At 42.1% G+C, this 24,885-nt stretch overlaps 1 protein-coding gene across 1 annotated transcript in view; it reads right to left on the bottom strand.

Moving 5' to 3' along the window:
• Positions 1-24,885, bottom strand: part of LOC143301243 (nuclear pore membrane glycoprotein 210-like) — an 86,186-nt gene that overhangs the window by 32,439 nt on the left and 28,862 nt on the right. Inside the window, exons 19-30 of the mRNA XM_076615380.1 lie at positions 18,105-18,151; positions 16,862-16,935; positions 15,474-15,573; positions 12,282-12,474; positions 10,976-11,082; positions 8,089-8,193; positions 5,688-5,789; positions 3,158-3,286; positions 2,625-2,752; positions 2,184-2,322; positions 1,371-1,433; positions 71-250 (exon numbers count right to left, since the gene is read on the bottom strand). Of these exons, the coding sequence (XP_076471495.1) occupies positions 71-250; positions 1,371-1,433; positions 2,184-2,322; positions 2,625-2,752; positions 3,158-3,286; positions 5,688-5,789; positions 8,089-8,193; positions 10,976-11,082; positions 12,282-12,474; positions 15,474-15,573; positions 16,862-16,935; positions 18,105-18,151 (1,367 nt within the window). The remainder of the gene's footprint in view (positions 1-70; positions 251-1,370; positions 1,434-2,183; positions 2,323-2,624; positions 2,753-3,157; positions 3,287-5,687; positions 5,790-8,088; positions 8,194-10,975; positions 11,083-12,281; positions 12,475-15,473; positions 15,574-16,861; positions 16,936-18,104; positions 18,152-24,885) is intronic.

Here is a 24,885-nt window from a genome sequence, read left to right as displayed (position 1 = left end):
CTTCCTTCCCCCAAACCCCACACAGACGACAAGCACCGACAGACAGACAGACAGACAGCTGGCCGGTCACCTGCGAATACACGATGGTGTGTCCAGTCATGGGGTCCACACCCACCGCCCTCCCCACCACCCGCGTCCACCCCAAGGTCAAGGCCTCCAGCAGGCCGCTGGAGGACACGGAGGACACGTCGGAGTTGTCGATGGAGAACTGGACAGTGCTCTGTGGCTGTGGGCCTCCCACTGCTATCACCTGTCAACCCACACAGTGCTTTACCTGTCAACCACACACAGTGCTCTGTGGCTGTGGGCCTCCCACTGCTATCACCTGTCAACCCACACAGTGCTTTACCTGTCAACCACACACAGTGCTCTGTGGCTGTGGGCCTCCCACTGCTATCACCTGTCAACCCACACAGTGCTTCACCTGTCAACCACACACAGTGCTCTGTGGCTGTGGGCCTCCCACTGCTATCACCTGTCAACCCACACAGTGCTTCACCTGTCAACCACACACAGTGCTCTGTGGCTGTGGGCCTCCCACTGCTATCACCTGTCAACCCACACAGTGCTTCACCTGTCAACCACACACAGTGCTCTGTGGCTGTGGGCCTCCCACTGCTATCACCTGTCAACCCACACAGTGCTTCACCTGTCAACCACACACAGTGCTCTGTGGCTGTGGGCCTCCCACTGCTATCACCTGTCAACCCACACAGTGCTTTACCTGTCAACCCACACACAGTGCTTCACCTGTCAACCACACACAGTGCTCTACCTGTCAACCACACACCTGTCAACCACACACAGTGCTCTTCCTGTCAACCACACACCTGTCAACCACACACAGTGCTCTACCTGTCAACCACACACCTGTCAACCACACACAGTGCTCTTCCTGTCAACCACACACAGTGCTTTACCTGTCAACCACACACAGTGCTCTACCTGTCAACCACACACCTGTCAACCCACACACAGTGCTTTACCTGTCAACCACACACAGTGCTCTACCTGTCAACCACACACAGTGCTCTACCTGTCAACCACACACCTGTCAACCACACACAGTGCTCTTCCTGTCAACCACACACAGTGCTTTACCTGTCAACCACACACGCTGCTTTATTATAGAAGAAACAGAAATAAAGATGTTCAACAGATACGTATGATGTATAAAAAATATACATATAAACCTTTAAGAAAAAAAATTTAAGAGCTTTTAATCAATCAACCCCTATATTTCAACACAGCTGGGATGCTCCATTCAAAGAGAAACAGTTTATTCTGACTGGTTATACCTCAGGACAAATGAACATTATAAAGTTGTACAGGTAAGTGAAAACAGAGGCAGCAAACATGAAGTACCTTACCTGGAACCTGGCGCCAATGATCAGTGTGATGTTCTTGGGTTCCAGACGAAGTGGGGGGAACACCTAAAAAAACAACAACAAAAAAACACCAAAAATAATAACACAAAGTAAATGAAATTTTTTTTTTTTTAAACATCACAAAAAAGCAGCACAAATTTACTTGGCAGAGAGTAATGCACAACTATATTCTTGTAGAAAAAATTTCAGTAGTTTCGTTTTCTCCACATAGGCGGATAGTAGTTTGCACAGGACAGGAATGTCAGACCCCTGCCGGAGTCTGCACTAGTTGGGTCATGGTTAAGTATGTGTAATTAAATTGCAGTTTAATCAGCTAACACCTCAAGACATGTTCAGAACAGCTGCTGAGAGCTGCAGAAGACAGACAGGTATACAGAACAGAGCACAGCACCTCCTACAGACCAGACTCCCCACACAGGTGTCACGTTGTGCGTTGGGCAGGGTGGCAGTGGCACTGAGGTACACTGTGTGACGTGATGTGACATGATGTGACCTGACATGACATGACATGACAACACACAGTGACATACCTCCACAGGTCTGGGGACGCTGAAGACAGTGTGTGCGTTGGGCAGGGTGGCAGTGGCACTGAGGTACACTGTGTGACATGTGATGTAACGTGATGTGACGTGGTGTTATGTGATATGACGACACACAGTGACATACCTCCACTGGTTTGGGGACACTGAAGACAGTGTGTGCATTGGGCAGGGTGGCAGTGGCACTGAGGTACACTGTGTGGTGTGGTGTGATGTGATGTGGTGTTATGTGATATGACGACACACAGTGACATACCTCCACAGGTTTGGGGACACTGAAGACAGTGTGTGCGTTGGGCAGGGTGGCAGTGGCAGACAGGGTGGTGTGACCCACCACCGCTCCGTGCACTGTGTACTGTGCTGTCACCTGGTCCCTGGCCGGTCCCTCCACTGGTCTGGAACAGTCATGATGATGATGATAATGATAATGATGGTGATGGTGATGGTGATGATGATAATGACGGTGATTATGATGGTGATGATGATGATGATAATGACAAAGATAATGATAATAATAATAATAACAATAATCATAACACAGCACTGTCAAACTTTTCAAAACACTTTCCAAGATTTCAGACACAAAGGACACAGAGACACACACACACACATCCCCCACCCACCCACAGACAGACTCACACACACTCAAATTAGAGACCCATTCACACACACACACACACACACACACAGGACAGACCTGAGAGTGACAATGTCAGAAGCAGGCTCCAGCTTCAGTCCCATCAGTGTGAAGAAACTGGACAGCAGGGGGTGACCATGTACATCCAACACCTGTACTGTGGCCGTCACCTCCTTCCCTACCTCCACCTGTACAACACAGTACAACACAGTACAGTACAACACAGTACAGTACAACACAGTACAGGACAGCAGGGGGTGACCATGTACATCCAACACCTGTACTGTGGCCGTCACCTCCTTCCCTACCTCCACCTGTACAACACAGTACAGTACAACACAGTACAACACAGTACAGGACAACACAGTACAGTACAACACAGTACAGGACAACAGGGGGTGACCATGTACATCCAACACCTGTACTGAGTCACCATTCATACAATACACCAGTAAGCACCAATATAATACACCACAATACACCTGTCACCATCACATCTGAAAGCTATCGCCATCATACACACTACACACACTGCACATCCACACACTGGTTTACACACTACACACGCACGACACACACACTACACATCTCACCTTGTCAATGACGGCCACATGGATACTGCTGACGCCAGACACATAGACAGTGGCCGAGGGGTGAGAGTCCACCTCCAGACACAGGTCATACACTGTCATGCTGTGGGACCCGTCCTTCAGGGGGCTGATCTGTGTGACACACGTCACCTTCTGTTATCACTCACACACTGCTGATGTTATTGGATCATATTCCTTCAGGGGGTTGATCTGTGTGACACACATCACCTGTTATCACTCACACACTGCTCATGTTATTGGATCATATTCCTTCAGGGGGTTGATCTGTGTGACACACGTCACCTTCTGTCATCACTCACACACTGCTGATGTTATTGGATCATATTCCTTCAGGGGGTTGATCTGTGTGACACACGTCACCTGTTATCACTCACACACTGCTCATGTTATTGGATCATATTCCTTCAGGGGGTTGATCTGTGTGACACACATCACTCACACACTGCTGATGTTATTGGATCATATTCCTTCAGGGGGTTGATCTGTGTGACACACGTCACCTTCTGTTATCACTCACACACTGCTGATGTTATTGGATCATATTCCTTCAGGGGGTTGATCTGTGTGACACACATCACCTTCTGTTATCACTCACACACTGCTGATGTTACTGGATCATATTCCTTCAGGGGGTTGATCTGTGTGACACACGTCACCTGTTATCACTCACACACTGCTGATGTTATTGGATCATATTCCTTCAGGGGGTTGATCTGTGTGACACACGTCACCTGTCATCACTCACACACTGCTGATGTTACTGGATCATATTCCTTCAGGGGGTTGATCTGTGTGACACACGTCACCTGTTATCACTCACACACTGCTCATGTTATTGGATCATATTCCTTCAGGGGGTTGATCTGTGTGACACACATCACTCACACACTGCTGATGTTATTGGATCATATTCCTTCAGGGGGTTGATCTGTGTGACACACATCACCTGTCATCACTCACACACTGCTCATGTTATTGGATCATATTCCTTCAGGGGGTTGATCTGTGTGACACATGTCACCTGTCATCACTCACACACTGCTGATGTTATTGGATCATATTCCTTCAGGGGGTTGATCTGTGTGACACATGTCACCTGTCATCACTCACACACTGCTGATGTTATTGGATCATATTCCTTCAGGGGGTTGATCTGTGTGACACACGTCACCTGTCATCACTCACACACTGCTCATGTTATTGGATCATATTCCTTCAGGGGGTTGATCTGTGTGACACACATCACCTTCTGTTATCACTCACACACTGCTGATGTTATTGGATCATATTCCTTCAGGGGGTTGATCTGTGTGACACACGTCACCTGTCATCACTCACACACTGCTGATGTTACTGGATCATATTCCTTCAGGGGGTTGATCTGTGTGACACACGTCACCTTCTGTCATCACTCACACACTGCTGATGTTATTGGATCATATTCCTTCAGGGGGTTGATCTGTGTGACACACGTCACCTGTCATCACTCACACACTGCTCATGTTATTGGATCATATTCCTTCAGGGGGTTGATCTGTGTGACACACGTCACCTGTCATCACTCACACACTGCTCATGTTATTGGATCATATTTATCACTGGTGCTCACACCCCAGTCCACCACACAGCGCCTTGTCAGGCCTAAAAACTGTAACTGGTCCCACAGAACCTTTCAAAAAAAAATCCACAAAACAAAAATAAAAGAGATAAATATAACCGGAGAGGTTTTACTTCTTCAGCTGAACCAACCTGGAATTTACTGCCTTTTTCAGGCCTGCACTCACAACCTTTCAAACAAACCTGAAAACATTCCTTTTCAAGCAGACTCTACACAACAAAGGCACTCCTTTCCATATCTCTATTATATCGATCCGTATCTATTCCTTCTGTGTGTGTGTGTGTGTGTGTGTGTGTGTGTGCGCGCGCACGCGCGTGCGTGTGTGTGTGTATGTGTGTATGTGTGTGCATGTGCATGTGTGCGTGCGTGTGTATGTGTGTCTGTGTGTGTGTGTGTGTGTGTGTATGTGTGTGTGTGCGTGCGTGTGTCTGTGTGTTCGTGTGTGTGTGTGTGTGTGTGTGTGTGTGTGTTCATGTGTGTATGTGTGTGTGTGCATATGTGTCTGTGTTCATGTGTGTGTGTGTGTGCATGTGTGTGTCTGTGTTCATGTGTGTGTGTGTGTGTGTGTGCTTGCTCTTGTGTGCCTTGTGTCTGACAGACGTGCTGCTGTAAAGCACACTGTGAGGTTTCAAAATGCTATATCAATGTACTACTGCTATAATTACTGTCGCAATGGCGCGGTAAACAGTGATCACACACAGTAAAAATCTATCACATACAAGCAAGAGCAACACACCCCGAACACAGAAGCAGCCATTTCACAGAAACATAGTAAAATGCTATTTTCGGGGTAAACTTTTCATGCTTTGAACCGATCCATCTGCATGCTGGGTGATCTGGCAGGTAACAGGTGAAATCAACGGGCAATCATTCTCTCCATCCAACACTACTCACCAGAACCCCTTTGGACTTGGAGACGTAGGAAGCCTTCATCACCTGGGAGTCTACCTGAGGCAGGTGGAAATAGCCTGACCCCCTCTCCACACTGATCATCACCTGGTGGATGACAACATGTTTTACACCTTTTGGACAACAATCTTTTCTTTCTTTGTGATGGTGGTGGGGAGGGGCGTGGGAGGTTCCCCAGAATTTGGTACATTTTGTTTTCTATGAGGGTGAAGAAGATTCTGATACTGATGAATGACAACGAGGGTGATGAAGATTCTGATACTGATGAATGACAATGAGGGTGATGAAGATGGTGATACTGATGAATGACAATGAGGGTGATGAAGATGGTGATACTGATGAATGACAATGAGGGTGATGAAGATGCTGATACTGATGAATGACAATGAGGGTGATGAAGATACTGATGAATGACAATGAGGGTGATGAAGATGCTGGTGAATGACAATGAGGGCGATGAAGATTCTGATGAATGACAATGAGGGTGATGAAGATGCTGATGAATGGCAATGAGGGTGATGAAGATGCTGATGAATGACAATGAGGGTGATGAAGATACTGATGAATGACAATGAGGGTGATGAAGATACTGATGAATGACAATGAGGGCGATGAAGATTCTGATGAATGGCAATTAGGGTGATGAAGATGCTGATGAATGACAATGAGGGTGATGAAGATTCTGATACTGATGAATGACAATGAGGGTGATGAAGATGCTGATGAATGACAATGAGGGCGATGAAGATTCTGATGAATGACAATGAGGGTGATGAAGATGCTGATGAATGACAATGAGGGTGATGAAGATTGTGATACTGATGAATGACAATGAGGGTGATGAAGATGCTGATACTAATGAATGACAACGAGGGGGATATACATGTAGGATTACCTCTATATGGTCAGTCAGATATACATGTAGGATTACCTCTATATGGTCAGTCAGATATACATGTAGGATTACCTCTGTATGGTCACAGTAAGATATACATGTAGGATTACCTCTGTATGGTCACAGTAAGATATACATGTAGGATTACCTCTATATGATCAGTGAGATTTACATGTAGGATTACCTCTATATGGTCACAGTCAGATATACATCTAGGATTACCTCTGTATGGTCACAGTCAGATATACATCTAGGATTACCTCTATATGGTCACAGTCAGATATACATGTAGCATTACCTCTATATGATCACAGTAAGATATACATGTAGGATTACCTCTATATGATCAGTGAGATTTACATGTAGGATTACCTCTATATGGTCACAGTCAGATAGACATGTAGAATTACCTCTATATGGTCAGTCAGATATACATTTAGGATTACCTCTATATGGTCACAGTGAGATATACATGTAGCATTACCTCTATATGGTCACAGTCAGATATACAGGTAGGATTACCTCTATATGGTCACAGTCAGATATACATGTAGCATTACCTCTATATGGTCACAGTCAGATATACATGTAGCATTACCTCTATATGGTCACAGTCAGATATACATGTAGCATTACCTCTACATGGTCACAGTCAGATATACATGTAGCATTACCTCTATATGGTCAGTCAGATATACATGTAGCATTACCTCTACATGGTCACAGTCAGATATACAGGTAGCATTACATCTACATGGTCACAGTCAGATATACATGTAGCATTACCTCTACATGGTCACAGTCAGATATACATGTAGCATTACCTCTACATGGTCACAGTCAGATATACATGTAGCATTACCTCTATATGGTCACAGTCAGATATACATGTAGCATTACCTCTATATGGTCACAGTCAGATACACAGGTAGCATTACCTCTACATGGTCACAGTCAGGTATACAGGTAGAATTACCTCTACATGGTCACAGTCAGATATACATGTAGCATTACCTCTATATGGTCACAGTCAGATATACATGTAGCATTACCTCTACATGGTCACAGTCAGATATACATGTAGCATTACCTCTATATGGTCACAGTCAGATATACAGGTAGAATTACCTCTATATGGTCACAGTCAGATATACATGTAGCATTACCTCTATATGGTCACAGTCAGATATACATGTAGCATTACCTCTACATGGTCACAGTCAGATATACATGCAGCATTACCTCTATATGGTCACAGTGAGATATACATGTAGAATTACCTCTACATGGTCAGTCAGATACACAGGTAGAATTACCTCTACATGGTCAGTCAGATATACAGGTAGAATTACCTCTACATGGTCACAGTCAGATATACATGTAGAATTACCTCTATATGGTCACAGTCAGATATACATGTAGCATTACCTCTACATGGTCACAGTCAGATATACATGTAGAATTACCTCTACATGGTCCCTGCCTGTTTACCTTGTTGGAGGGATGGTTGAAGATGGACACGGTGTCAGGGGAGATAACTGCCTCCTCCACCAGCAGCAATTCCAGAGACTTGCTGATGCGAGGACTGATCTTCTCCTGCAGGCATTCAGACATACATGCACTGCACAACTAGGGAACAACAACAACAACAACAACAATGATGATGATGATGATGATGATGATGACAGATGTATTCACATGCATGCCAAACTCTGAAACACAGGAATGAAAACAGAACCTTTCCATGGAAGGCTGGAGCCACTATGGTTGGAGAAGAGAGGGGTGGAGAGTAGTGATTTGGGGAAGCAGGTTGGGCTTTAAGGCCACACTTCAAACAGCTGAGTGCAGCAATTGGACAAAAAAACACTACAACAAATATATATACCCAACAAAACCAATGATCAGTAACAAAAGCAAATATCATAGCCAACAAAACTAAGGAATAACTACAACAAATAAATATACCCAACAAAACTAAGGAATAACTACAACAAATAAATATACCCAACTAAGGAATAACTACAACAAATGTGTATAGCCAACAAAACTAAGGAATAATTACAACAAATGTGTATAGCCAACAAAACTAAGGAATAACTACAACAAATGTGTATAGCCAACAAAACTAAGGAATAATTACAACAAATGTGTATAGCCCACAAAATTAAGGAATAACTACAACAAATGTGTATAGCCAACAAAACTAAGGAATAATTACAACAAATGTGTATAGCCAACAAAACTAAGGAATAATTACAACAAATGTGTATAGCCAACAAAACTAAGGAATAACTACAACAAATGTGTATAGCCAACAAAACTAAGGAATAACTACAACAAATGTGTATAGCCAACAAAACTAAGGAATAACTACAACAAATGTGTATAGCAAGCAAAACAAAGAATTAACAACAACAAATATATAAAACTAACAAAGTTATGAAACATACAAATCAAACCAAATGACCAGAATATCAGAGTGATGAGTCACACCATTTACAACAGCTTCAAGTCAACAACCAAAAAACACAGACAACGGCCACTAACACTATATTTGACGAGGGTTACACCATTTACAACAGCTTCAAGTCAACAACCAAAAAACACAGACAACGGCCACTAACACTATATTTGACGAGGGTTACACCATTTACAACAGCTTCAAGTCAACAACCAAAAAACACAGACAACAGCCACTAACACTATACTTGGTAACTCAAAGTAAACAGTTCTGAAATACATACATGAATGAAAACATTCCAAAGCATAAACTGCAATATTTGTTATCAAATGAAAATGACAGAACATTATAAAGGAACTAACACAAAGCAAACTAAGATCACCCCAACCACCCAGTCATGGGGTCTGGTCTGCTTTCTACCTGTGTGCTGTAATAGAAGACCTTGTACTGTCCAGCTCTCCCTGCGTTTCGAATCACTACATCCCTCCACCAGTCCTCATCAACTATCTACATGTCTACCCACACCTGTCTACACCCCTACAGGTGACACCCTACTGCTGTCTAGCTGTGTACTGTGATAGATACATCCCTCCACCAGTCCTATCAACTATCTACATGTCTACCCACACCTGTCTACACCCCTACAGGTGACACCCTACTGCTGTCTAGCTGTGTACTGTGATAGATACATCCCTCCACCAGTCCTCATCAACTATCTACATGTCTACCCACACCTGTCTACACCCCTACAGGTGACACCCTACTGCTGTCTAGCTGTGTACTGTGATAGATACATCCCTCCACCAGTCCTCATCAACTATCTACATGTCTACCCACACCTGTCTACACCCCTACAGGTGACACCCTACTGCTGTCTAGCTGTGTACTGTGATAGATACATCCCTCCACCAGTCCTCATCAACTATCTACATGTCTACCCACACCTGTCTACACCCCTACAGGTGACACCCTACTGCTGTCTAGCTGTGTACTGTGATAGATACATCCCTCCACCAGTCCTCATCAACTATCTACATGTCTACCCACACCTGTCTACACCCCTACAGGTGACACCCTACTGCTGTCTAGCTGTGTACTGTGATAGATACATCCCTCCACCAGTCCTCATCAACTATCTACATGTCTACCCACACCTGTCTACACCCCTACAGGTGACACCCTACTGCTGTCTAGCTGTGTACTGTGATAGATACATCCCTCCACCAGTCCTCATCAACTATCTACATGTCTACCCACACCTGTCTACACCCCTACAGGTGACACCCTACTGCTGTCTAGCTGTGTACTGTGATAGATACATCCCTCCACCAGTCCTCATCAACTATCTACATGTCTACCCACACCTGTCTACACCCCTACAGGTGACACCCTACTGCTGTCTAGCTGTGTACTGTGATAGATACATCCCTCCACCAGTCCTCATCAACTATCTACATGTCTACCCACACCTGGCTACACCCCTACAGGTGACACCCTACTGCTGTCTAGCTGTGTACTGTGATAGATACATCCCTCCACCAGTCCTCATCAACTATCTACATGTCTACCCACACCTGGCTACACCCCTACAGGTGACACCCTACTGCTGTCTAGCTGTGTACTGTGATAGATACATCCCTCCACCAGTCCTCATCAACTATCTACATGTCTACCCACACCTGGCTACACCCCTACAGGTGACACCCTACTGCTGTCTAGCTGTGTACTGTGATAGATACATCCCTCCACCAGTCCTATCAACTATCTACATGTCTACCCACACCTGTCTACACCCCTACAGGTGACACCCTACTGCTGTCTAGCTGTGTACTGTGATAGATACATCCCTCCACCAGTCCTATCAACTATCTACATGTCTACCCACACCTGTCCACCAGCCTACAGGTGACACCCTACCTGGATGGAGACGTCGGCAGTCCTCAGGTACTCCTTTTTGTAGCCACTGATGGTGGCCGTCACCACCACTGTCCCTGTCCGGCCCTCAGGTCGCAGGGTCTGGTAAACTGCAGAAAAAAGGATGGAACTGGAATCTTCTTTTTTCTATAACTTTTTGTTTTTGTTTTGCAAAGACATGTATGAACTATACAGAAAACAGCATGAACAAGCACTAACATCCAATGAGCATTAAAAGAAAAAAGACCAGATAGAAAGATTAGAAAAAATTAAATAAAATAAAGGAAATTTTCTTCCTAAAATTACATTTAACTAACATACTAACCGTGACCCACTAGTGCAGACTCCGGCAGGGGTCTGACATTCCTGTCCTGTGCAAACTACTATCCGCCTATGTGGAGAAAACGAAAGTAGCTACGGTCGATAACCTCCCAAAGTAGGTTACCTCCCCTGTGTATCCCTGACTAGCGCCCTCTTTTAATAACAAAAATTTTAAAAGAAAAAATAGAATAACTCGCTACTTGACCAATCCTTCCATCAATCAATGTTGACAACAGTGAGAGTAGTAGGGGTGATGATTTCAATAACTATGACACTTTTAACAGCACTAACGGAAATGATCAAAACATATCAATAATAATGAAAGCAGTTATAACGTAGCAACAGCGACTCAGTCAAGACAAAAGCGGGTGATAGCATTACAGTATCCCAACATGGAGCAATGGGTATACCACTTCTGCGTCACTTTTTATTTATGATTGTTGCTGATCACACAGGGCCATAACAGGGCTGAAGACCTAAAACACAAGGGATGTATACAGCTGACTGAAAACATTTTAAGAAAGAGAATGTTCGGGATACAAACAATGAAAAAGCTGTCACACACCACATCAATTTCAAAGGATAAAGAGTTATCTGTTAGATATAATAAAAATCCAATGTCATAAGTGGTCAAGTTCAGAGGATTAAAAATGATCTCCGTTACAATCACAGAGTCCATCGTCATAACTGGAGAGAAACAAGTGCTGACGTGACTCCTGCTGTATGGAAACGTCTTGTAAAGTGGTGGCAATATTTTTCATTTTTCTATCAAAGTGGATTTTTCTGCAGAATTTCGCCTGGGACAACCCTTTTGTTGCCGTGGGTTCTTTTACATGCGCTAACTGCATGCTGCACACGGGACCTCGGTTTATCGTCTCATCCGCTTGCAGACTTGATCCCTATCCACACCACCACATCAGCTGCAGGAAGGAAAACATAAATCCAATACGACCAACATCATCCAATCAGTGTGGACTGCAGGACTCACATCGCAGGGCGCCATTCCCATCGTCAGAGGTGACCACCTCGGTGTACAGCTGGTTGGGGTGAAGCACAGAGGCCAGCCCGGAGCCGGGCACCGACCATTCCAGCAGCAGGGAGGAGAAGTTGTCGAAGCGTCGTCCGCTGCTGTCCGTCAGCGCCACCTGCAGGCGTAGGTCCTTCTCACAGTGAACCGGCATCTGTGGGACAGCACACAGTTATAGGTGAAAGATCCATAAACAGAATTCTCACAGTGAACTGACATCTGTGGGACAGCACACAGTTATAGGTTAAAGATCCATAAACAGAATTCTCACAGTGAACCACCATCTGTGGGACAGCACACAGTTATAGGTTAAAGATCCATAAACAGAATTCTCACAGTGAACCACCATCTGTGGGACAGCACACAGTTATAGGTTAAAGATCCATAAACAGAATTCTCACAGTGAACTGACATCTGTGGAACAGCACACAGTTATAGGTTAAAGATCCATAAACAGAATTCTCACAGTGAACCGGCATCTGTGGGACAGCACACAGTTATAGGTTAAAGATCCATAAACAGAATTCTCACAGTGAACCGGCATCTATGGGACAGCACACAGTTATAGGTTAAAGATCCATAAACTGAATTCTCACAGTGAACTGACATCTGTGGGACAGCACACAGTTATAGGTTAAAGATCCATAAACTGAATTCTCACAGTGAACCGGCATCTGTGGGACAGCACACAGTTATAGGTTAAAGATCCATAAACAGAATTCTCACAGTGAACTGACATCTGTGGGACAGCACACAGTTATAGGTTAAAGATCCATAAACAGAATTCTCACAGTGAACTGACATCTGTGGGACAGCACACAGTTATAGGTTAAAGATCCATAAACTGAATTCTCACAGTGAACCGGCATCTGTGGGACAGCACACAGTTATAGGTTAAAGATCCATAAACAGAATTCTCACAGTGAACTGACATCTGTGGGACAGCACACAGTTATAGGTTAAAGATCCATAAACAGAATTCTCACAGTGAACTGACATCTGTGGGACAGCACACAGTTATAGGTTAAAGATCCATAAACTGAATTCTCACAGTGAACCGACATCTGTGGGACAGCACACAGTTATAGGTTAAAGATCCATAAACAGAATTCTCACAGTGAACCGACATCTGTGGGACAGCACACAGTTATAGGTTAAAGATCCATAAACAGAATTCTCACAGTGAACCGACATCTGTGGGACAGCACACAGTTATAGGTTAAAGATCCATAAACAGAATTCTCACAGTGAACCGACATCTGTGGGACAGCACACAGTTATAGGTTAAAGATCCATAAACTGAATTCTCACAGTGAACCAGCATCTGTGGGACAGCACACAGTTATAGGTTAAAGATCCATAAACTGAATTCTCACAGTGAACCGCCATCTGTGGGACAGCACACAGTTATAGGTTAAAGATCCATAAACAGAATTCTCACAGTGAACCGACATCTGTGGGACAGCACACAGTTATAGGTTAAAGATCCATAAACAGAATTCTCACAGTGAACTGACATCTGTGGGACAGCACACAGTTATAGGTTAAAGATCCATAAACAGAATTCTCACAGTGAACCGACATCTGTGGGACAGCACACAGTTATAGGTTAAAGATCCATAAACTGAATTCTCACAGTGAACCGACATCTGTGGGACAGCACACAGTTATAGGTTAAAGATCCATAAACAGAATTCTCACAGTGAACCGACATCTGTGGGACAGCACACAGTTATAGGTTAAAGATCCATAAACAGAATTCTCACAGTGAACCGGCATCTGTGGGACAGCACACAGTTATAGGTTAAAGATCCATAAACAGAATTCTCACAGTGAACCGACATCTGTGGGACAGCACACAGTTATAGGTTAAAGATCCATAAACAGAATTCTCACAGTGAACTGACATCTGTGGGACAGCACACAGTTATAGGTTAAAGATCCATAAACAGAATTCTCACAGTGAACCGCCATCTGTTGGACAGCACACAGTTATAGGTTAAAGATCCATAAACAGAATTCTCACAGTGAACTGACATCTGTGGGACAGCACACAGTTATAGGTTAAAGATCCATAAACTGAATTCTCACAGTGAACCACCATCTGTGGGACAGCACACAGTTATAGGTTAAAGATCCATAAACAGAATTCTCACAGTGAACTGACATCTGTGGGACAGCACACAGTTATAGGTTAAAGATCCATAAACAGAATTCTCACAGTGAACCGACATCTGTGGGACAAAATGAACTGCTGAATGTCATACCAATTAAACTGCATTACTGAACACTCATTACAAAAAAAAAAAAGATTTTAAGTAAAAAAAAAAAAAAAAAAAAAAAAAAAAGCAGTTGCTATTTCCTCAAAAAGTATTTTTCCCAAATAAAAGGCCGTTATATAAAATATATATTGAAAAAAAAAATAAATAAATAATACATTACACAAACAAAAAACACATAAGGTTAAAGTGATGTCTAACACCAACACAAACATCACTCCGGACAAAGTCTAGCTACAGGGTACTGGCACATACAGACCCACACACACATTGTGGACAAAGTCCAGTAACACATCAACGGCAAACACAAAATGGACAAACTTCAGTGACACAGCAATGACCCACACAGACCCACACACACACTGGACAAAGTCCAGCAACACAGCACAGCAATGACCCACACACACACTGGACAGAGTCCAGCAACACAGCACAGCAATGACCCACACACACACTGGACAGAGTCCAGCAACACAGCAATGACCCACACAGACCCACACACACACTGGACAAAGTCCAGTAACACAGCAATGACCCACACACACAAACCAGACAAAGTCCAGTAACACAGCAATGACCCACACAGACCCACACACAAACTGGACAAAGTCCAGTAACGCAGCAATGACCCACACAGACCCACACACACACTGGACAGAGTCCAGCAACACAGCAATGACCCACACAGACCCACACACACACTGGACAAATTCAATAACACAGCAATGACCCACACAGACCCACACACACACTGGACAAAGTCCAGCAACACAGCAATGACCCACACAGACCCACACACACACTGGACAAAGTGCAGCAACACAGCAATGCCCACAGACTGGACAGAGCCCAGGAGGACACAGTGCTGACTGACCGGGAGGTGTGTTTCATGGGTGACAGGACAGGGGGGCAGGGCCGGGTCCTGGGTCAGTATGGGCTGCAGGTGGAGCTCCACTGGCCGCGCACACACCACCCTGAAATGACACACCCTGTGTTCATGCACCTACACGTGTTCAACACAGAAAGGACACACCCTGAAAATGACACACCCTGTGTTCATGCACCTACACGTGTTCAACATGGAAAGGACACATCCTGAAAATGACACACCCTGTGTTCATGCACCTACATGTGTTCAACATGGAAAGGACACACCCTGAAAATGACACACCCTGTGTTCATGCACCTACATGTGTTCAACACGGAAAGGACACACCCTGAAAATAACACACTCTGTGTTCATGCACTGATACATGTGTTCGACACAGAAAGGAAACATCTTGAAAATGACACACCCTGTGTTCATGCACTGATACATGTGTTCAACACAGAAAGGACGCACCCTGAAAATGACACACCCTGTTTTCATGCACGGAGACATAAGTTTAACACAGAAAGGATGCACAGCATTTTCCCTCAGTGGGTCCATACCATGTTTAAAAAAAAAAAAGAAAAGAAAGAAAAAAAAAAAAAAGAGTAAAAAATGAATATTTAAACAGAGTGAAAATAATGGGAAAAAAAAATAGATGAATAAAATAATATATATTTATGGGGAAAAAAAACTTTTGTAAATAGGTATTCAGAATTACAATATCTTTCTTTTGTGATAAGCACTTAGAATTATAGCTATGGGTTTCTTTTGTGATAAGCACTTAGAATTATAGGCAACAGGTTTCTTTCGTGATAAGCACTTAGAATTATAGGCAACAGGTTTCTTTCGTGATAAGCACTTAGAATTATAGCAATAGTTTCTTTTGTGATAAGCATTTAGAATTACAGCAAATAGGTTTCTTTCGTGATAAGCACTTAGAATTACAATAACAGGTTTCTTGCCCTTAGAATTATAGGCAATAGGTTTCTTTCATGATAAGCACTTAGAATTATAGCAATAGGTTTCTTGCCCTTAGAATTATAGCAATAGGTTTCTTTCATGATAAATACTTAGAATTATAGCAACAGGTTTCTTGCCCTTAGAATTATAGCAATAGGTTTCTTTCATGATAAATACTTAGAATTATAGCAATAGGTTTCTTGCCCTTAGAATTATAGCAATAGGTTTCTTGCCCTTAGAATTATAGCAATAGAATTATAGCAATAGGTTTCTTGCCCTTAGAATTATAGCAATAGGTTTCTTTTGTGATAAGCACTTAGACTTACAATTCATTCCTTTTGTGATTAGCTCTTTGAATTACAGCACCACATTTCTTTGGTGACAAGCAGTCAGGTTTACAGTGAGAAGTGTACAGTGTGTGACCCACTCACCGGACAGAGGCCCTCTCAGTGACAGGGAACTGGTTCTGGGCCGTCACTCCGTTGCCCACGTTCAGGGTCAGCACCTGCACAGGCATCACTACGCTTTACTTCAGTTTTTCATTGCTACGCGTGACTTGTGCTTCACCGCTGTTTTTCATTGCTACACACTTGACTTACGCTTTACCGCTGTTTTTCATTGCTACACTTGACTTACACTTTTACCGCTGTTTTTCATTGCTACACTTGACTTACACTTTTACCGCTGTTTTTCATTGCTACACTTGACTTACGCTTCACAGCTGTATTTCAATCGCTACACTTGACTTACGCTTCACAGCTGTTTTTCATTGCTACACACTTGACTTACGCTTCAGCTGTTTTTCAATGCTACACTTGACTTATACTTCACTGCTGTTTTTCATTGCTACACTTGACTTATACTTCACTGCTGTTTTTCATTGCTACACTTGACTTATACTTCACTGCTGTTTTTCATTGCTACACTTGACTTATACTTCACTGCTGTTTTTCATTGCTACACTTGACTTACGCTTCACTGCTGTTTTTCATTGCTACACTTGACTTACGCTTCACCGCTTTACACTTGACATCAATTTTTCATCGCTACGCTTCACAGCAGTTTTTCATTACTACACTTGACATCAATTTTTCATCACTACGCTTCACAGCAGTTTTTCATTACTACACTTGACATCAATTTTTCATCACTACGCTTCACAGCAGTTTTTCATTACTACACTTGACTTCAGTTTTTCAACACTACGCTACGTTTTTCATCACTAAGCTTGACATCTTTTTTTTTTTTTTTTTTGCTGCTTTGCCTCTTTCCAAACTGTCCTATGTGTACACACAAACTATTATACAATTAGTATATCATCAGTTAGCCAGTTTCATGGCTACTGTAGTCTGTAGGCACATTCATACTAAACACACGTGCATGTATGCACACACACACATGAACACACAACTTTCATTTCTCTGATCTAATATCACAAAGTGGAAAGATGCAAGACTTAAGACTTCTAATACACACTCACATCCAAATACACATCGCTCTTTTCATCATTTTCCATTCATAACTCCTGATCAATTATCTCTGGATGGCTTTTTTTTCAAATATTTATTAAAATCTCTTCTCTTTTTTTCTGACCATCATCACCAAAATGTATCCGTGCAGTGTAAAGAAGGGAACTAAGTGGTACAGGAGAACAACAGAAGAGAGACAACTCACCTGCTCTCCAAAATCTCTGCACAACACATGGAAGGTGTGGATGCCTCCTGGGAAAAAAAAAAAAAAACAAAAAAATCAGTAGCAATTCAATGAAAATCCATGGATTTATTCCCCATGCTTTGTTCAGTATCTTTCTGATCCCTGCACCATTTTCACAGTCCTTGCCTTACTCATCCAGAGAAAAACCACTACTGGAAACTGGCCTGGACACACTGTGCTATTCTTACAAACTCTTTTTTTTTTGTATTATTAACATTCCCGCATAACTGATTATAATTTTTTTTTTTTTTACACTAGCATTCCTGCATGATTGACAACATTTCATTGTCTAACATTAATACCCCTTAATATTTGATAACGTTTATTTTTTTTAATACAAAAGTGTTCCTAAACAATTGATATTGTTTGATTATTTAACAATATTCCTGCAAAATCGATATTTCATCAAAGGGTTGTCATCTTTTCAATACCAGTGTCAATATAAGGGTTGGGGTTTTGGGGTTTTTTGTTGTTGTTGTTGTTACAAATATTTATCTTGGGACAGGCTGAACAAGCAAAACAACAAACAAAAACCACAAAAAATGTCTTCCTAAGATGCTTGACCGTTAGAGTCATGCACAGGAAACATAACTAAAGCTTCAAGACACATGTGCACTACTGTATGTGTCCATGCACACACGCACTGACATCCAAATGGATTAGTAAAGATGTATTTCACCATTTTTTACAACTGGTTTCTAAGGAAAATGTCTCATGTTCTTCAAGTTCTCAGCCAAGTGATACAGTGTTGATTATATGATCATCAGATGACTACATTCAAGGAAAACATCTACATGTTCAGTCATCAAGTCTTTTTTCCATGTGATTATAAACATACGAGGCACTCCATTCCATGGATCCACATCAATTTCATCCACATGGATGCAATAGTTTGTGTGTGTGTGTGTGTGTGTGTGTGTGTGTGTGCGCGCACACGGGGTGTGCATGTGTGTGTATGTGTGCGCGTGCCTTGGCATGTGCAAGTAAGTGAACTGTGCTTTTTAAAAAATGTTTACAGTCTCTCTTTGACTGTTTTTCAACTGTTATCAGTGTGAGGCGGCCTCTTTGTGGTTGGGAGTCATCAGCTATCAACAACCTTTTCTGTCAGCCTATTTCCACATTGATGTCTGTCAGCCTATTTCCACATTAATGTGGGAGACAGACAGGTACATCTGAAAAGGGACGATTATCCGCATGGATTTTGCTTATACATGTGAAGCAGAAAATACATGTAGCCATGAAACCAACATGATATAACATACTGACGTTTATACAGAGGCAAAGACATGAGAAGTGAATACCTACGAAGAGGATTTCTGATTACACATGGGAGGTATGGGGGACGGTATCTAAATGAAGAAGTAATTGTTCCTTCACCAAAAAGCAGAAATTCCAGAAGGGAAAAGCAATGGTGCTGTGTGGTGCAGGATTAAAACTTGTCGTTCAACCACAGTTAGCCAGTGACACTTGCATAGAACAATTGTGGTCAGATGACAAATTTGAGTGTAGCTGAATGTTTGTGGCCAGATGACAAACTTGATTTACCAACCAAAAACAAGCGCCCATAAAGAAGCATTTCTTATTCAAAACGTACTGCTTCATCCATAATGCAAAGCAAGGAGAACGAGAAAAAAAAATGTTATCAACAAAAACCTTCAACTGAATACACACAGTGAGACACACACAAGTCTGTCCATTCCCATTGGTCTGTCCATTCCTCCAAACACAAAACAGTATATCTGAACAGTGATGCATCCTGTGGCAATCAGTTCAGCATGTGCCGACGTATGTGTGGGTGTGCATGTCAAGCGTCATTCACCCTCAGCACAGAAATGATCCAATGTTTTATTCCAAGCCATCTACTCATCTACAGCGCTGATTATAGTTTTCTACATGATAGCGCCAAGGCTCACTTCAAAATATCCGGTGGAAATGCAAATTAGCAAAAGCAAAAAATAATCAAAATCATTCAAATGAATAAAGCAATACTTGGTTTTTGTCTTTAAACGGTATCCAAACCATACAGTGTATACACATACACTGACTTGCACACACATCATTCTCCTCCATGTGGTGACATGGACGCTGAAAAATGTGCTGTTTGCTGCTACTTGCTGTCTGATGCAAACAGACTGCTTCATACCCAAGGCTCCTATAAAGTTCAAAGTGTTGGGAGTTCCAAGGACCTTTTCATCGTAATTCTAGTGGGTTCCTAGACCCCCTTCATAGTGTCACTATGATGCTCAACATTCTGGGGTTAAAAATGATAAAAGGTGGGGTCAAATCAAAGGTACCTCAAGACTCAGCTAAAAACATGACGTTTTGAGTTTTACACTCTCTGTCAAGTGGAGAACATTCTGATCAAAGGGGCAGTAATGTCCTGTTGTTCTCAATGTCTGGGTTTCTCTTCTTTGGATCAGACACTCTCAGTCTGACTGAACCTCCACACAGGGTTTTCAATCTTTTCAATCTCCATTCTGGAACAGGCAGTGCGTCCTGTTCATTTTCAGAGAGCTAGGGACAGATAGTTATGTGTCATCATTATATTCTGTTAGCCAGGGACACATAGTTATGTGTTATCATTATATTCTGTTATCCAGGGACACATAGCTATGTGTTATCATTATATTCTGTTATCCAGGGACACATAGTTATGTGTCATCATTATATTCTGTTATCCAGGGACACATAATTATGTGTCATCATTATATTCTGTTATCCAAGGACACATAGTTATGTGTCATCATTATATTCTGTTATCCAGGGACACATAGTTATGTGTCATCATTATATTCTGTTATCCAGGGACACACAGTTATATGTCATCATTATATTCTGTTATCCAGGGACACATAGTTATGTGTCATCATTATATTCTGTTATCCAGGGACACACAGTTATGTGTTATCATTATATTCTGTTATCCAGGGACACATAGTTATGTGTCATCATTATATTCTGTTATCCAGGGACACATAGTTATGTGTCATCATTATATTCTGTTATCCAGGGACACACAGTTATGTGTCATCATTATATTCTGTTATCCAGGGACACACAGTTATGTGTCATCATTATATTCTGTTAGCCAGGGACACACAGTTATGTGTCATCATTATATTCTGTTATCCAGGGACACACAGTTATGTGTCATCATTATATTCTGTTAGCCAGGGACACACAGTTATGTGTCATCATTATATTCTGTTAGCCAGGGACACACAGTTATGTGTCATCATTATATTCTGTTATCCAGGGACACACAGTTATGTGTCATCATTATATTCTGTTATCCAGGGACACACAGTTATGTGTCATCATTATATTCTGTTATCCAGGGACACACAGTTATGTGTCATCATTATATTCTGTTAGCCAGGGACACACAGTTATGTGTCATCATTATATTCTGTTATCCAGGGACACACAGTTATGTGTCATCATTATATTCTGTTATCCAGGGACACATAGTTATGTGTCATCATTATATTCTGTTATCCAGGGACACACAGTTATGTGTCATCATTATATTCTGTTATCCAGGGACACATAGCTATGTGTTATCATTATATTCTGTTATCCAGGGACACATAATTATGTGTCATCATTATATTCTGTTATCCAGGGACACATAGTTATGTGTCATCATTATATTCTGTTATCCAGGGACACATAGTTATGTGTCATCATTATATTCTGTTATCCAAACTCCACAGGGCAGAAAGCCTCCCTCACACTCCATCCACAGGCTTGTCAACGCAGTTTGCAGCGATCAGGAAACACTACAGACTATAGGTGCCACAGCCCTTATTGACTAAATTATGCCATGATTTTTCATCCAGCTTTTAATACACATATACGGCTTTCATGAATGCCAGTGCTGTGCGAAAACTTTGCCATTCCAGTTGCAACACAAATAATTAGGCCATGACAGTTATACTAATAGTTGCAACACAAATAATTAGGCCATGACAGTTATACTAATAGTTGCAACACAAATAATTAGGCCATGACAGTTATACTTATGTTCACACACAAAGCACATTCTGCTGAAAGTCATGGTGACATTCTGGATCAAGTCCTGATGTAACACAGCAGATCAGAAATGTGTCTATTAAGTGTCGAGTCCTGATGCAGTGTAGGTCATAGATAAAACTGTATAGGATCAGGTCCAGATGTACCGAAAGATCAGAAAATAAGACTGTGGAGTATCAGGCACTGATGTAGCATAGCAGATCAAAAATGTGGCAGTCCTCATAAGTTTGATTATACGTCTTGATGTGGTACTGAGGTAAGAAACGAGACTATAGGATCAAGAACAGAGGTCAGAAATGAGACGATAGGATCAAGAACTGATGAAGTGTAGGTCAGATATGAGACGATAGGATCAAGAACTGATGTAGTGTAGGTCAGATATGAGACGATAGGATCAAGAACTGATGAAGTGTAGGTCAGATATGAGACGATAGGATCAAGAACTGATGAAGTGTAGGTCAGATATGAGACGATAGGATCAAGAACTGATGTAGTGTAGATCAGATATGAGACGATAGGATCAAGAACTGATGAAGTGTAGGTCAGATATGAGACGATAGGATCAAGAACTGATGAAGTGTAGGTCAGATATGAGACGATAGGATCAAGAACTGATGAAGTGTAGGTCAGATATGAGACGATAGGATCAAGAACTGATGAAGTGTAGGTCAGATATGAGACGATAGGATCAAGAACTGATGAAGTGTAGGTCAGATATGAGACGATAGGATCAAGAACTGATGTAGTGTAGATCAGATATGAGACGATAGGATCAAGAACTGATGAAGTGTAGGTCAGATATGAGACGATAGGATCAAGAACTGATGTAGTGTAGATCAGATATGAGACGATAGGATCAAGAACTGATGAAGTGTAGGTCAGATATGAGACGATAGGATCAAGAACTGATGAAGTGTAGGTCAGATATGAGACGATAGGATCAAGAACTGATGTAGTGTAGATCAGATATGAGACGATAGGATCAAGAACTGATGTAGTGTAGGTCAGATATGAGACGATAGGATCAAGAACTGATGAAGTGTAGGTCAGATATGAGACGATAGGATCAAGAACTGATGAAGTGTAGGTCAGATATGAGACGATAGGATCAAGAACTGATGAAGTGTAGGTCAGATATGAGACGATAGGATCAAGAACTGATGAAGTGTAGGTCAGATATGAGACGATAGGATCAAGAACTGATGTAGTGTAGGTCAGATATGATACTATAGGGTCAGAAATATGACTGGAGGATCTCAAACTGACACATGTAAAACCATGTCCTGATGTAGCATAGGTCAGAAGTGTGACTATGTGACAATGTAGAATCATGTCCTGATGTAGCATAGGTCAGAAGTGTGACTATGTGACAATGTAGAACGATGTCCTGATGTAGCATAGGTCAGAAGTGTGACTATGTGACAATGTAGAATCAAGTCATGATGTAGCATAGGTCAGAAGTGTGACTATGTGACAATGTAGAATCATGTCCTGATGTAGCATAGGTCAGAAGTGTGACTATGTGACAATGTAGAACGATGTCCTGATGTACCATAGGTCAGAAGAGTGACTATGTGACAATGTAGAACGATGTCCTGATGTACCATAGGTCAGAAGAGTGACTATGTGACAATGTGGAATCAAGTCATGATGTAGCATAGGTCAGAAGTGTAACTATGTGACAATGTAGAATCAAGTCCTGATGTAGCATAGGTCAGAAGTGTGACTATGTGACAATGTAGAACGATGTCCTGATGTAGCATAAGTCAGAAGTGTGACTATGTGACAATGTAGAACGATGTCCTGATGTAGTATAGGTCAGAAGTGTGACTAAGTGACAATGCAGAATCATGTCCTCATGTAGCATAGGTCAGAAGTGTGACTATGTGACAATGTAGAATCATGTCCTGATGTAGCATAGGTCAGAAGTGTGACTATGTGACAATGTAGAATCATGTCCTGATGTAGCATAGGTCAGAAGTGTGACTATGTGACAATGTAGAACGATGTCCTGATGTAGCATAAGTCAGAAGTGTGACTATGTGACAATGTAGAACGATGTCCTGATGTACCATAGGTCAGAAGAGTGACTATGTGACAATGTAGAACGATGTCCTGATGTACCATAGGTCAGAAGAGTGACTATGTGACAATGTGGAATCAAGTCATGATGTAGCATAGGTCAGAAGTGTAACTATGTGACAATGTAGAATCAAGTCCTGATGTAGCATAGGTCAGAAGTGTGACTATGTGACAATGTAGAACGATGTCCTGATGTAGCATAAGTCAGAAGTGTGACTATGTGACAATGTAGAACGATGTCCTGATGTAGTATAGGTCAGAAGTGTGACTAAGTGACAATGCAGAATCATGTCCTCATGTAGCATAGGTCAGAAGTGTGACTATGTGACAATGTAGAATCATGTCCTGATGTAGCATAGGTCAAAAGTGTGACTATGTGACAATGTAGAATCATGTCCTGATGTAGCATAGGTCAAAAGTGTGACTATGTGACAATGTAGAATCATGTCCTGATGTAGCATAGGTCAGAAGTGTGACTAAGTGACAATGCAGAATCATGTCCTCATGTAGCATAGGTCAGAAGTGTGACTATGTGACAATGTAGAATCATGTCCTGATGTAGCATAGGTCAGAAGTGTGACTATGTGACAATGTAGAATCATGTCCTGATGTAGCATAGGTCAGA

This window comes from Babylonia areolata, chromosome 27, assembly GCF_041734735.1.
Source record: "Babylonia areolata isolate BAREFJ2019XMU chromosome 27, ASM4173473v1, whole genome shotgun sequence".
Taxonomy (NCBI): Eukaryota; Metazoa; Mollusca; class Gastropoda; order Neogastropoda; family Buccinidae; genus Babylonia; species Babylonia areolata.
The sequence above is the reverse complement of the archived record's forward strand: the minus strand, read 5'-3'. Positions and strand labels throughout refer to the sequence as shown.